Raw genomic sequence first — 16279 nt, 5'->3', positions numbered from 1 at the left:
CCGCACGGACGTGCACTAGTTTAACGAACCTCTTGAGGACCGTTACGTTCCGTGCCCAAGCCCATAACCAATTCTCTGTTCTTGAGCTATGAAAGAGCTGAGAAATTATCCGAGATGATTTGGGCCACTCGATCCAAACTCACCCTTCGAGGAACTGGAGAGCCGACCAATTTGGCTTCCAATTCTTTCAGACAATGTGCCAGAACATCTGTCCTCTGTTCGGATGTCTGGCACCCTCTCGCTATCACCCGAGGTGATCCTCAAGCCGTTGAGAGAAAATTAGAATTATTACAAGATCTTTGATGTTATTCCAATTTCTTCGTGAGGAAAAATTGTAGAGGTCTGAATTGCTGTTTATTCAGGGAAAAACAAGCTTCTCCAGCGAGGAAATGGTCCCCAGCAAACTCATCCATTCCCTCACTCAGCCTGCTTCCTTCCCTAAATAAGGCTGCACTTTGCATAAGCAGGAGAGCATTATTATAGTGCTATGCCGCGGTAGATTCATACAGAGTTCTGTTACCGTGCGGTAAACCCGCACCGAACAAGTATAAGAGATATCTTGTTGAAATTTTCTAAGTAAACGGAAGCATGTTCATTCATGATTACTAGAAATTTCCTCAACCCGAGGCTAAAATCCATGATTGTAGGGCAGAGAGACGCAACCAAACGCGCATGACACCGAGCTAGCCGGTACTGCGTAGATCACATCACAGTAACAGCAGCCTTGTTCATCGTCTCGCACTATCTGCCTGAGTTGCCAGCTACTCCTTTTACGAAGGGATAGGTATGAAATTATCGAGCAAAAGGAAACTCTCAAGCAGGCATATTTAAACGAAACAAAATTCGCTAAATACAGAATCTGAGTTGGTGTTGTCGTAACAATACCTGAATAGTTAATTCTTACTCCGAAAACTCTTGGAAGGTTGAAGGGAGTGTCAAATAAATACATTAGAACAACAGTTCTTTCGGCTTCTATCCGCAGAGGTAAATACTATATGCGTATATGACTTGACCCATGCGTTAGCAAAATGACGCAAAGATAAACTACGTAAGTATTGTAGTAATTTGAACATCGAATTCTCTACTACATCATTTTACCTCGACGAGGAAGAGAGAAAGAAAGGAAAACGACTGTCCACGTTCTAATGAATGAGACTTTTTAAAAGAACTCCTTGACTCTTTGCCAAGAAAAGGGAGTAATATTCGAATAGAGATCATCAAGAGAGAACCGAGGATCTAAAAGGACCGTTCAATGTTCTTATGATATTGGACATAAGACTTCCTGGATCTAGTCTACAAGTCTTTTTCTTACTCCCCGGATGAGCCTCTGAAAATGAATGAGAGCTCTTCGAAATTTGTTATTGAGTTTATCCGCTTAAACGAAAACGGTAAAAACGTTAAAATCTATGTCAATGAGAACTACCCCATTTATGAGGGGTCCCCCACTTAAATGACAAAACGTTTAGTATCTTGACAATGGGGAAAACGTCCTTACTAGACAAAACTATTAGCACTTTGCTAATAGGGAAAAACCCTTTAACATGACCGAAAGTCACCCAGGAATCCGAGTATATAATCTTCCCGATTCTCAGAGAAATCGATGAAGAGGAAAGAGGGATCGAAGAAAAAATTCGGGTATGTCTCTCCGCTAACTCCGAACCTCCTTTTTAAAAATTTCTGTAAAGGAATGTCCTGTGGAGAGTCCTGAAAAAAACCTCCTCTTGACGAGCGTTTATAAAGCGTCAAGCGTCCTAAGAAACGTCCTGAACAGCAAATAAAACGCCTTCTACAAGTCTTTTCTCTCGCAAAGCGTCCTGCCGAGCTTCCACCGAAGCTCCTGGCGAATGTGCACAAAAGCGCCCGGAAAGAGTCCTGCTGAGCGTCCTCAAAAGCGTCCTGCCGAGCGTCCTGCTTAGCGTCCTGCTGAGCGTCCTCAAAAAACGTCCTGCTTAGCTACGAGCGTGTCTGAGCAGAGAACACCAAGTCTTCTGAACGACGTTTCAGAGAGGAACTCGTTGAGCGCCTTGATGCATGCAAGGCCCGCCAAGAGGCGTCCTGGCGAGCGACCTTGCCAACATCTCAATGTTATGACGAACCGCGTTTTGCGTATGACGTTGAATATTTTTAAGGGACGTCCTCATGCGAGTCTCCATGGAGAGCCGCACGCTGCTCCTGAAGAGTGTGAACACTAAAGGAAGACGTATGGCTTTCGTCTTCCGCAAGGTGCTTGCCGAAGCGTCCTGGAGAATGACTCTACTTATAGGACGTCGAGCACCTCCAAAAGCTTCCTCACGTCTAAATTGCCCTTCTTATGCCGACCAGAGACATAAGTTGTTTGACTGTGCAAAGCAGCTTGCCGGCCGTCAAACTTATCAGCTTGCTTTTCGAAGTAAAGCGAACGTTACATAACGTATACGGAGCGCCATGAGGAGAGGAGACGAATACTGAGTTGCTCCTCCAAAAGGTGGAATCAAGAATGTCCTTGATTACCAAATTCTTCTTTTGGAATGCTAGCGAGGTTGAAACAGCTCTAACTTCATGAGCGTTCACTCGCAGGAGGCTCAAATCACTCTTCTGGCAAGATGAATGAACCTCCTTAATAATGTACAAGTGATATATACATGAGCGTTCATATACATGAGCGTTCACTCGCAGGAGGCTCAAATCACTCTTCTGGCAAGATGAATGAGCCTCTTTAATAATGTATAAATGATGTATACATGAGCGTTCACTCTCAGGGGGCTCAAATCACTCTTCTGGCAAGATGAATGAGCCTCCTTAATAATGTAATAAATGATGTATACATGAGCGGTCACTCGCAGGAGGCTCAAATCACTCTTCTGGAAAGATGAATGAGCCTCCTTAATAATGTATAAATGATATATACATGAGCGTTCACTCGCAGGAGGCTCAAATCACTCTTCTGGCAAGATGAATGAGCCTCCTTAAATGTCCCTTAGAAAAAGAGCCAGTGCATTCTTCTAAAAGGGTATTTTTTACTCCTCATCCTCTCGTGACGAGAGAGAGGACGTGAAGCGTCCTCTTCTCTAAAGCTTCTTTAGGGGGCGCGAGTCCTTCCGAGAGCCCCAACCCCTGTGTGGGGAGGATGCCTCGGAGGCCGAGAAACAAAACCCTTGAAGCTTCGTGCACGTGCTCGATCTTCGGCAGCCTGGGAAGCGACAACAGGACCTGCCGAAAGGAAGCCAGATCACCATGAAAAACCGTAACCCTCCTTCGGCTTTTGACATGCCCTCTCCCTGGTTTCTGGGAGTCCGACAGAGGTCTAGGCCTAGAGGCGTTATGGGGCCGATCTGACGTTCCCTCCTAACGAGAGAGAGGACGTGAAGCGTCCTCTTCTCTAAAGCTTCTTAGAGGGCGCGAGTCCTTCCGAGAGCTCCAACCCTTGCGCGGGGAGGACGCCTCGGAGGACGAGAAGCAATCCTTCAAGATTCGTGCGCGTGCACGATCTTTAGCAGCCTGGGAAGCGTCAACAGGTTCTGCCGAAGGGACGCCAGATCGGATGGGAGCCCCGTAACCCTCTTGCGGCTTTCGACATGCCCTCTCCCTGAGTCCTGGGAGTCCGACAGAGGTCCAGGCCTAGAGGCATTATGGGGCCGATCTGACGCCCCCTCCACAACACAAGGGGCACTACACTTCACAACACTGATTGGAGAGCGAGCACTTTAGTCTAAGATTACTTGATGTAATCCTCTAGCAGACACTTCTTCTAGGCCCGTAAGCCATACCACAGGGTTAGGCAAAATAAAATCTACAGGAGGTTAGAAGGTTCATTATTTCTAACTTCTGTTTACTGTGGAGGAAAACTCCTGATTCTAACACGCTCTAAAATGCGTACATGAATCCTACTTCTTCCGTAATCAGTCACACATTACACTAATTACATTGAACTTATGCAAAGAAAACATGTAAACGCCATATACACTAAGCGAGTGTCTACCGAAAGTTCCGGTAGCTTCACCATCCCCCATGCAGACAACAAAATCTGAAAACTAGGCTAAACTAGCCTCAGACATCAAATGCAATGAAAAATTTACGATAGCGTATGCCTAGCCACAAATCAAGTCAATAATCGTAAGAATAATTAGGATACTTAAGCGGCTAATGAAGTTTCAAAATCCTAGGCGGAGGTCTGTAAACAGTTGTTTACCGACCGGCGACAGAAAAAATATGGATAGAAAATGGGAATAGTTCCTGATATCCGCCTCCCAGCGGCGGGAATGGGTACCACCACCTGGCCGCCCACTGCGTGTGCCGCGAATTTTGAAATTCTGTCGGACTTCGGAGAATACAGCTATATATATATCTGTCAGGTAAGTTTCATGAACAAAATGATATTGTTATGATACAATAAAGTTTTATGCATACTTACCTGGCAGGTATATATATAGCTGTATTTTCTGAAGTCCGACAGAATTTAAAAAAACTTCCGACACACGCAGTGGTCGGCCAGGTGGTTAGTACCCATTCCCGCCGCTGGGAGGCGGGTATCAGGAACCATTCCCATTTTCTATTCATAATTTTTATTTCCACTGTCCCCTGAGGGGAGGTGGGTGGGTACTTGAAATATATATCTGCCAGTTAAGTTATGAACAAACTTTATTGTATCATAACAATATCATTTTGCTCATGAACTTACCTGTCAGATATATATATAGTTGAACCCCACCGTTGGAGGTGGGAAGGGCAGAATAGAAGATTTTATTTTGGGACACAAATGCATGCAGATGATTTACATCTTGTTCCACCTGTTAGCATAGCCGACTTCGTGATTACTGTCACCCAAGTCTGCTTCTGCTTTACTAGAGTTGCCAGCGAGGTAGAGACCTATAAAATGGTGCACTCCAGATTGATTCTGTCAACGGGGGCGTGACCACAATGTGACTAGACCATATTGACCATACCATGAGGGCTAAGAAGTAAAATAAATATATATATATAATTATATATATCACCACCTGACCAACCTAGCCAAAGTTAATGTGTGTTAACTAAGGCTTCAGAGTTAAGAAGTCGCCGTTGTCAGCGACTCCACAACTAAATTAAGAGCTCTTCCTAACCATTTTCTACAGGATAGGATGAGTAGTACTTCTTGCCACCCCCAAGATTGTGTCTGCAGACACGTATGGCCCTAGCGAGCAGCAGATCTCATATGCCATCTTCACATCTCGCAGGGAGTGTGAAGTGAACCCAGAGTTGCTTTGCTAAAATATGGTACTCAGGATGTTGCTGAGTGCCATGCTCTGTTGAAATGCTTCCGAGGCCGCGCCCTCACCTCGTGAGCATTCAGATATAAAGATTTCAAATCTTTTTTTTTTTTTTTTTTTTTTTTTTTTTTTTTTTTTTGAAAGAACTCCTTAACCCTAAAACCAGGGTGTACTTCGATATGGGCAAGTCTGGTCTTTTTTCGGAACATTGCAGATTGCCCGACTGACTTCGACTTTCTTGATTTTAAGTAGATAAAACTTGAGAGACCTGACAGGGCACAGGACTCTCTCTGGCTCCTCCCCACTAACTTGTGCCATCTTGCTTCAAGATCCTGGCCCAAGGACAAAAAGGGTTTCCATTCTTAGGCCATAACGAAAGGCTTAGAGAGCACACCTCCTTGTGTTCTCTAAAGCCAAAACTTGTGACGATGGCTTAAAATCTCACTAACCCTCTTTGTCGTATCTAGGGTGGTTAGAAGAAGGCCTTCCTGATCACATACAAGAAGTTAACAGGCAGGAGAGGTTCGAATGCTTTGACATCAAGAACTTCAGGACTACGTCTGTACTAAAGTCAGGTGAACGACCAGTTGACAGTCAGACGAATCAAGGACAGCAAGGCTGTACCCTGAAGACCAAAAGGCACTATTCTTAGCTGAAGGATGAGTGTCTGGACTGCCTGGGCGATTCAATCTAAGCAAACCTTGGGGTGTATCAACGCAACCCAACGTCATCCGCAATCGACTTCGTCAATAAGAAACTCAGGGCTACTATATGTCGCCTGATCTCGCACGAGTGTCTGACTCCGAGAAAACAGGCGACGCAAAAGTAGATGGTGAGCTAGAATCGAGATTCCACAGACCTCAATGATCGTGAAGGTCTTTGTTGTTTGACAGATGCAAATCTGTCAAACAACATTCTCTGTTGTCTGTTCGCACTGGCAGAATTTTCAAAACTCTCGACAACCGCTAGACCACTGGTAGTTCAGGTGATCTCCCCCACGTTCCCGTGGCGCTGGTACTTGGAACTATTCCCGTTTTCCTCAGATTTTCTCTGAACCCTGTCTCCTGAGGGGAGGAGGGTGGGAATTTAATTATATATACCTGCCAGGTAAGTATGCATAAAACTTTATTGTATCATAACAATATCATTTTTATGCATGACACTTACCTGGCAGGTATATATATAGCTGATTGACACATTTGGAGGTGGGTCACAGACAGCAATATCGTCATAATTCAAAAATTAACTAATTTTTTAAATTATTTATTAAGTTCCTTACCTGCTAAGGTAGCTGACTTCGTAGGTGCTGCCTCTTAGCCTGCTAAACCTTAGTATGCTCTCAACTAGGATGTGACCTGTTTGTTGAGAAAGCTAAACAACAAGGGTCTGACAACTGGACGTGACCAATTTGTTGACAGGAAACCCTAGCCCTCTCTTACCAGGGGCATTCATGCTAGGATAAGTTAGACCACCTGAACCACACACAAAGCTAACGTAACACATTACACTTCACATACTGAAGAGGAAATAACCCTCTCAGACAACCATAAAAAGAACACCACTTAATTAAAATACCTAGCATGTTAGTATCTATCGAGACGATTCGTAACGGGACTATGCAATCCTGTAACGAACCTCTAGATGATCGTTACATTCTACGCCTGTTGTTATAATAGGCTCTTTCTTGTAAACTCGAGCAGGGACCGAGAGAAGATACTTCTTAAGATATGAGAGAGCTGTGGAATATCAGAGTTGATGTGGACCACTGGTTCCAAAAACTCGTTTCGAGGACTGGAGGGACGACCGAATTGCATTTACGTACTTCTTTCAGATTAAGATCCAGGACATCTGAAACACTATCCAGATGTCCGGCACCTCCTTCTATCATGACGCACTGAGAGATGTTCAGAATAATTCCTAGATCTTGAATAATATTTCAGTTTCCGGTAGTAAAAAACTGTGGTCAGAATTGCAGTCTATTCGGGGAAACAAACTTCTTCAGGAAGGAAATGGTCCCCAGCAAGCTCATCCATTCCCCCTCCCCGAGTATGCTTACTTCCCTATAAGGCTGCGCTTTGCCTAAGCAGGAGAGCATATAAAAGTGCAATGTTGCGGTAGACTCGTAGTTCTATACCGTGCGGTAACGAGCACGGAAAGGATTAAGAGATATCTCTGTTGAACATAGTAAGGCAAAACTAATGCAACGTTTATTCATTCACGTAAGAAATCCCCTCAATCTTAGGCTAAAGTCCGTGATTGTAGGACAGAGATTACAGTTAGTCAGTCAATCCCGCAGGAGAGACGTAACCGCCAGCACAGAGATACGGTTAGTCAGTCAACCCCGCAGGAGAGAGAGACGTAACCTACCGCGCATGACAGCGCACGATCTGTTACTGGCTCGGTTGGAACTTGGACAGTCAGACACAGCAGCAGCCACAGCCAGCAGCTTACGAACGTCGTCTCTTAACTTTATGTCTGGGTTGCCAGCTACCCTATTCTACGAAGAAATAGGTCCGTTATTTTTTGAACAAAAAGAGACTCTCAAGCTGGTATATTTAAGCGAAACAGAAAACGCTAAATATATAGATGCGTTTGTGTCGTCAGAACACTACCATACAACGGTAAAAGATAAATCGGAAACTCCTGGAAGGCTGCAGGGAGTGACGATTAAATGTCCTTAAAATAGTAGACAATAGACCTCTCGGTTGCCATCCGAAGAGGTAACTACAGCAAGCGTGTATGACTTGAACCAACCAGTAGTACTTACCTGGCAGACATATATATAGCTGAATTCGGAAATACAGCTACATACATATCTGACAGGCAAGTTTCATGAACAAAACTTAGAGAATCGAAGCAGACAGTCAAGCTTCTTAAGATACTGGACATAAGCCGTTCATTGACGTAGTCTACCAGTCTATTTCTTGTACGAGTCTGCGAATGAGGAAGGAGAGCTCTTCCGAACCTTGTCCTTATTCGCTTACGCAATATCAAGTTAATGAGATGTTTGTCAATGAGAACTAACCCATTAACGGTACAGAGAGATATTTTGTCAATGAGGGGAGACCCACTTACTTGACAAAACGATAGTATATTGTCAATGGGGGAAAGTCACTGAATTGACAAAACGTAATCCAGGAAGTCGAGCCTTTTATTTTTCGATTCCCGTCTCAAACAAGGAAGGGACAAGAATCCTGTTAAGAGACTGGGCTTACGGTAGGTAGAACGACGATGCTCAATCGGCATGGAAGTCTCGACTAGAAACTAACAAAATCTATCATCTGAAAAACCCTTTCAGATGGTCTAAAAAAAAAGCTTTTAAATTTATTGGCAGTATGGCAAAGGAAGTCCTGTCTTGCGCTTTCTGAAGAGCGTCCTTTTGATGAGTGCCTTTGCAAGAATCCTACTGAACGTTGCCGAAAATCCTGACGTTCAGGACGTCGAGCCTTTACATAAACCCGTAACACTGTCTTATCTCAAAGTCTTGACTGAGGTAGAGAAAACGAGATCTTCCCTTGAGCTTTCCTTAACTCCAACCACCTTTGCGAAAAGCAATATAATATTGACAGAGACCTCTTGAATTCACGAAAACCCGAGGTCTTGCATGGGTTTCGAAGACGAAGTTCTGTTCACTTTCTTGAGGCTCAAATCTTAAACAAGAGCTTGAAGAGTTCAACAGAAACATTCTGGTGCGCGCTCACGTCCACTGGCGAGGACGCTCGCGTCCACTGGCGAGGACGCTCGGCGTTCTGGTGCGCGCTCGGCGTCCACTGGCGAGGACGCTCGGCGTCCTGGTGCGCGCTCGGCGGCCACTGGCGAGGACGCTCGGCGTCCACGGGGAGGGACGCTCGGGCGTCTGGTGCGAGTCGGCGCACTGGCCAGACCGACCGGCGTCCACCTGGTGAGTGCGTTCCATCGAGTCCTGTTCAAGCCGATCGTCCAAATAAGCGTGCAGAAAAGCGTCACGCTCCTGACAGGCGTCAAAACAAGCGAGAGAAACTGCCTTCTTTTCCTATTTCTTGGTGGAAAGAAGTACACGTGATCAGGCAACTTTCGCCTTCTTACTTCTCACTGAAACACATAACGAGGGAGAAGGGACGTGAAGCGTCCTCTTCTATAAAGCTTCTTAGAGGGCGCGAGTCCTTCCGAGAGCTCAACCCTTGTGCGGGGAGGACGCTCGGAGGACGAGAAGCAATCCTTCAGGATTCGTGCATGTGCACGCACTTTGGCAGTCTGGGGATTTTCATCAGAAACTGCCGAAGGCACGCCAGATCGGTGGGGTTCCCTGTAACCCTCCTTCGGCTTTCGACATGCCCTCTCCCTTGGTTCTGGGAGTTCGACAGAGGTCTAGACCTAGAGGCATTATAAGGCCGATCTGACGCACCCTCCACTACACAAGGGGCACTGTCACTACACTTAGCCACATTCACTATTGCTCTCTAAAGCAAGCACTTTCGATTCTAAGTTACGAATCGAAATAGTATAAGAGAAAGGGCAATAACCTCTACAGACAACGTTTAGGGCCCGAAGGCAACATTAACAGGGTTAGGCGTAACAAAAACAGAAGTAGAACTCTTCACAACAATGAAGGAGAGCGATCACCTCTCGCAGACATAGTCATAACCCGTAGGCCATACTACAGCGTTAGCAAAATAAAGTCTACCGAAGGTTTAGCAGTATCACTACCCTGACTTTCGTAATTGATTAATTGCGTACATACTAACAAATTTTTTTTCCTTACGGAATTAGACACGTTTACTGATTAATTGCGTACATACGAATCATACTTTTTCCTTACGGAAATAGACATGTTTACTGATTAATTGCGCCCCCCAAGTGCGGAACTACCGAAGCTTTCGGTAGCCACACCCAGATCTTTGCAGGACAACGAAAAACCCTCTGAAACTAGCCTAACTAGATTCAGATATCTTATGCAAAAATGAATCAAATTCAAATCAATTAAGATAGCGTATGCCTAGCCACAAATCCAAGTAAATAAATAAATTAAAAAGACAATTAGGATACTTAGCGGCAAATGAAGTTTCCAAAATCCTAAGCCGGAGGTACTGAAAACAGGTGTTTTCAGTACCGGCGACAGAAAATTTATGAATAGAAAATGGGAATGGTTCCTGATACCCGCCTCCCAGCGGCGGGAATGGGTACTAACCACCTGGCCGACCACTGCGTGTGTCGGAAGTTTTTTTAAATTCTGTCGGACTTCAGAAAATACAGCTATATATATACCTGCCAGGTAAGTGTCATGCATAAAAATAAACTTTGTTTGCAAAAGCACTAACCATCACTAAGAAGTGACATACCTTTTTTATTTTTACGAAGAGCATCCTCCAAGGAGTAATTCTTCTCTCTTAGCTCAAGCAGCTGATTCTGTAGAGGAAATAAGCAACTATGTAACACAATTATACCAGAAGTATCCTCAGGGATAGCCTAAACCTAATAATAATAAAAAAAACTCTATATGTATGTTCATTATCCTACCTGTCTCATAAAAAGTTAATAAGAGCCATGGCTGTCATCTATCAAGTCCATGGCTGTTCTCTCAAGTCCATCAGTTAAAACCTACAATCTAAAAGGGTTTAGGTAGTAACAAATGGTGGCACAGAAGGAACAGTTATTATACCTTAGGGGATATGAAATACACAGTAATATATTATGTACCACTATTATTATTATCATGTAATAATACAATTATCATTATTGCTAAACAATATTCTAACAAGGCTACTAGGCCACATTTCTACTTGTAGAAGGGAAAAGAACAAAGAAGGCAAAAGATCAATAAATGGAACAAATAAAAAAGCTGAAAGTTGAAAGGATACTGCAGAGGCGTCACTGCCATATGTAGCAAAGTCAGTAGTGCTCCTCACAAGGACTATAACACTAAATAAGGAAAAGAATTATGATAACAGCATAAAAAATTTTTAAAAATGTACAGGAAGCCCCCGGTTATCTGCGGGGGGGTTTCGTTCTTGGCAGGGTGATGATAAATGAAATAAGTCAAAACTGCCATTCACTGAATCTCAGCAAATTATGGCGTTAAAATTCGGTTAATGGCGCCTCCGTTACATATGTTATGGTGCCATAACTCTTTAACTGGCACCTTATAGCGCTGATAACTGAAACTTAGCCTGTTATGGCTCCATGAATCACAGATTTTATGGCTTGGACAAGCGGCATAAAACCCGATCGCCATTAACCGCGTCCACCGATAACCAGGGAATGCATGTACTGTACATTAAAATATACAGTGGTCCCCCCACATTCCCAGGGGATGCACACCAGACACCCCCGTGAATAGTTAGAACCCGCGAATTAATGGAACCCCTATAAAAATGCTAAAAACAGCCTATTTTGTTAGTTAAAACTCAAGAAAAACCCACTATAAATTTTAATTAGTACTTGGTTTTTTAATAGTTTTACCACAAAAAGTGCATTTTATGATGAAATGATAAAAAAAACAGGAATTTGTGGATATTTCTTGTAGAAAAATACTGCAAATGTGCGAATTTTCCACAAATATGGTGGGGAAACATTCCCGAGAGATATCCACGAATGTGTGAGTCCATGAATCAAGAGAACACGAATACGGGGGGTCCACTGTATGTACTAAGCTGAGAGTGAACATGATTCAAAAGGTACCTGCACCAACAGCAAATTCTTCAACAAACAAAATATGGGGGACTTTGAACAGGACATGTCACAGAGAGCTAAGTTTAACTCGTCATTAGCCTTAAGGAAACTAAATCAACAGTTCAGTATCACAAAATGCAGTGCCACAAATGCACAATATCATATTTCAATTGCACAATTTTTTGAAAAGATATTTCAATGTCTAAAAATACAGAATGTTAGAGCTAAAACTAAAGACTTTACAGCAAACTGAATTATGGTAGTTGTTCCAACTGAGAAGAGGGAAATTGGTGATCCAGTCAGTCGCATAAAATATGGAAATATGACAATTTGTCCAAAATTGCATTTTTCCTAACTATACAAACCTGAGGTCCTTTTACAATAGGAAGGTACTAGCGGCAGCTGGATAGGTCGTAAGCTTTCGAACAAGGGGTTCGGTAGTTAACTGCTTGTCCGACAGGCGCGCGCGCGCGACTGGGAGGTAAACAAATCACTTTTGCTTTTGGCCCAAGCAAAAACTGCAGAGTGAGGGGTGGCATGAGGTGGGGCTATGTGTAAAAGGACCTCAGGTTTGTATAGTTAGGAAAAATGCAATTTTGGACAAATTGTCATTTGTTCCGACACGGCATACAAACCTTCGGTCCTTTTACAATAGGAAGACTCACTTCTTGGTGGGTGGAATCTGAGTCTTTTGTGAACAGACTGGTGTTCGCCCAACCTTGGAAGCCTCCCTGGTCGTAAGAGCGAGAGAGGGATCCAAGCCTCTGTCCGATTGATCGGGGTGTGCACCGCAGGATCAATGGTCAGACCTCTGGACCGAGTACTAAGAGAGAGGCAAGCGTATCTCTTCGTACCAGCAATGTAAGAACTTGTTCCTGTACAGGAGCAAATATAAAGTCATGGATTTGACTCCTGTAGGCATCCACTTCCCCCAAAAAAAAACCCAACCTTCCCCCCCCTAGGAGGAACAGTGGTGGATAATTTCTGCTCTCTCTCCTAGTGAAAAGGGATAGGATGGGGCTCTGTCATATAGCTCACCGGCATCTCGTCCTTATCCAGCAGGGTGATGACCGTATCCCTCTACCCCACAGGTAGAGGGGTAGAAAAAGATAGAAAGAGAAGCCAGTCACTTTCTCATTTACTATATATTTTCATACAGTCACACCAGGACTCGATGCTGTTCAGCCTGCTAGGGTCTGGGTTAGCTAGACGACGTGTTGAGCAGCCACCACGGGTCCTAAGGAAACCGATCCAAGGACCTGTGGGCAATATCCAAAAGGTATAAGGAAGGTGCCGGTGGTCTGGTTGTACCAGACCCCTGCCTTCCATACCTGCGCCACGGAGAAGTTCTTACGAAACGCCAACGAGGGGCCAATACTTCTGACTTCGTGAGCTCTCGGACGGGACGTACGGATGTCGTCACTACCATCAGCCTCATACGCCCTCCTGATGACCTCACGCAGCCAGGACGAAAGAGTGTTCTTTGATACTTCTTTCTTGGTGACCCCGGTGCTAACGAAGAGGCGTCGACGACTCAGGCCCGAGGTGTCGAGTTCTCTTCAGATAGCGCCGTAGCGTCCTCCCAGGACAAAAGCAGCATCTCATCCGTATCATTATCGGCATGAAGTTCCCGTACTCTCTTCGCCGATGCCAGGTCCAGCAAGAAGAGGGGCTTGTGAGTTCCCTGGGTGGGCAAGACCTTTCGAAGCTCCTCCTAAGTAAGGAGATCTCGAACGAGTTCGAGATGTCCAATCCCGTCAGTTTCAGGTACGAGCGTCAAGGCGGCTCTGTATCCTTTGACTGTGGGAACTGAGAGGGAGCTTCTCTCGGCGAAGAAAAACGAGGAAATCCGCTACCTGCTGAAGAGTGGCTCTGAGAGGAGATAGCCCCGTCTACGACACCAACCACAGAAGACGGTCCGACTTCACCCCTGGTACACAGCTGCAGAGGACTGACGGACGTTTCCAGCCATCTCTGTTGCTGCGCTACGAGAAAAGCCTCTCGTTCGCAAGAGATGTTGGATAACAGCCAGCCGTGAAGACGTAGGGACTGGACTGCTCGGTGGTACCGCTCGACGTGTGGCTGGGCGAGAAGGTTGTGCCAAGGGGGAATCTCTCTCTGGTTCTCTTGCGAGAAGAGCCAGCAGGTCCGGATACCAAATGGCCTGTGGCCATTTGGGAGCCATCAGGATCATCCTGAGATTCGGGGTGACCAGTGCTCGACTGATCACCTTGCGAATCATGGGTGAACGGGGGAATAAAGGCATAGGCGAAAAGGTTGTCCCACGGGTGGGGTTGAAGAGCCTCCTCTGCAGCTGCCCCATGGGTCCGGCACGGCGAGAAGAACACCTGGAGCTTCCTGTTGTGCCGGGTGGCGAAACAGACCAATCCCGACTGGTCGCCCCCACAGGTCGAAGAGCCTTTCCGCCAACGTCCTGGTGTAGAGGACCATTCGGTCCCTATCCCTTGATCCCGACGGCTGAGCGTGTCTGCTACTACATTCCTTCCCTGGAATGTAGCGTGCCGACAGCTCTATTGAGTGTGCCTCGGCCCACTCGTGCACCTGCCGAGTCAACTGGTACAACGGGAGAGACACTAGGCCCCCCCTGTTTGTTGCGTAAGCCACCACCGTGGTGTTGTCGCACATCAACACCACTGAGTGTCCCATCAAGCGGTCCTGGAACTCTGGAGAGCGAGAACGCTGCCTTGAGTTTCAGTACATTGATGTGAAGGTGCTTGTCGTTCTCGTACCACACTCCTGAAGTCAGCAACTCCTCCAGGTGTGCGCCCCATCCCTCTGGTCGATGCGTCTGAGAGCAGCTGCATGTCGGGGGGAGAGTGCGCAGAGGCACTCCTCTTAAGAGGTTCCTGTCGTCCAGCCACCAGGCTAGGTCCTGCCTCACCTCCTGTGTCAGTGACAATGGAAAGCTTGGGGGATCCGTCGCCTGTGACCAACTCTCCTTTAGTCTCCCTGAAGAGACCGCAGGTGAAGACGCCCGCGTTAGGGACTGTCTTCCCGATTGACGACAGGTGTCCGATCACGACTTGCCATCGCTGAGCTACCCGTTCCTGCCGAGACAGGAACTGGTTGGCTGCCTCCCTGAATTTGCTAATCCGCGAGTCTGCGGGGAAGACTCGCCCTGCTACCGTGTCGATCAGCATACCCAGGTACTTCATCCTCTGCTTGGGCTCGAGATCGGACTTTTCGAAGTTCACAACGATCCCCAGATCGCGACAGAACTCGAGCAGTCGATCCCTGTCCTGTAGCAACTGCGAGCGGGAGCTCGCCAGGACTAACCAATCGTCGAGATACCCCATCAGACGTATCCCGTGCGAATGGGCCCAAGCCCAAGCAGACACCAGAGTGAACACTGCGTGAACACTGTGTGGGGCGGTTGAGAGACCGAAGCAAAGTGGCCTGAACTGTACACCGTCCGTCGAGGATGAAGCGGAGGTACTTTCTGGAGGACTGATGAATGGGTATTTGGAAATACGCATCCTTCAAGTCCACTGAAAGCATGAAATCGTTCTCCCTGATAGAGCGAGCACTGGAGCGTGCCGTCTCCATCGTGAACCGGGTCTGGCGAACAAACCGGTTCAGGGGAGAGAGATTCTATCACGGGCGCCAGCCTCCCGTAGACTTTTCCACCAGGAAGAGTCGACTGTAAAAGCCCGGTGATTGATCCGTGACGATTTTCTACAGCTCTCTTGCTCAGCATGGTCTTGATCTCCTGTCTCAATGCTACGTCCTTCGATGCCCCTGGAACGTACGCCTGCTGTTGGACCGGGTTGGAGGTGAGGGGTGACCGAGATTCGAAGGGTAATAGATCTCCCTCCCGAAGGACATCTACAATCCAGGTCTCGGCGCCGTAGCGCTGCCAAGTTGCCCAATGGCTGGCCAGGCACCCCCCCCACTTCCGGCAGCAGGTGAGGGGGAACGCGTCCCTAGCGTTTCCCCCCCCGTTTCTTCGACTTCCTCCCAGAGCCTCCACGGGAGGAGGAGGGCTGGGAGGAGGGCTGGTTACGGGCTCCCTTACTAGAAGTCGAAGAAGACAGAGTCATTCCACGGGGCTTCGACGCAGCTACCGTCTTAGCCACCGAGGAAGCGCTAGCCGAGCCGTTAGACTGGCCGCAGTCCAAGGCTGCCCAGAGTCCTTCGAGACTGCCTGGTGAACCAGACGGTCACTGTCGTCAGTGCGCCGTCTGTCCACCGCAGCGTCCACCATCTCTCCTGGGAAGAGAGACGTGGAACTCCGTAAAGGTCCGTTGCGAAGTCCCAACGCCGCTTCACGCCCGGCCGCCCTGGAAACCCGAGTAAGGACAGCGTCCCCTTCCCGTTCGTCGGAGAACCAGGTTGGCCCACAGGTTTCACCGTCTGGTGGGCAAGGAAGGAGATGGCTCCTCCCC

General features: G+C 46.7%; 1 protein-coding gene across 5 annotated transcripts in view; it reads right to left on the bottom strand.

The window, feature by feature from the left end:
• LOC135206224 (GRIP1-associated protein 1-like) overlaps positions 1–16279 on the bottom strand; it is a 61731-nt gene that overhangs the window by 40286 nt on the left and 5166 nt on the right. For all 5 annotated transcript variants that reach the window (XM_064237576.1, XM_064237573.1, XM_064237575.1 and 2 more), the window contains exon 2: positions 10544–10610. In XM_064237576.1, the coding sequence (XP_064093646.1) occupies positions 10544–10610 (67 nt within the window). The remainder of the gene's footprint in view (positions 1–10543; positions 10611–16279) is intronic.

This window comes from Macrobrachium nipponense, chromosome 29 (assembly GCF_015104395.2).
Source record: "Macrobrachium nipponense isolate FS-2020 chromosome 29, ASM1510439v2, whole genome shotgun sequence".
Lineage (NCBI taxonomy): Eukaryota > Metazoa > Arthropoda > Malacostraca > Decapoda > Palaemonidae > Macrobrachium > Macrobrachium nipponense.
This window is presented reverse-complemented; position numbering and strand designations above follow the sequence as displayed.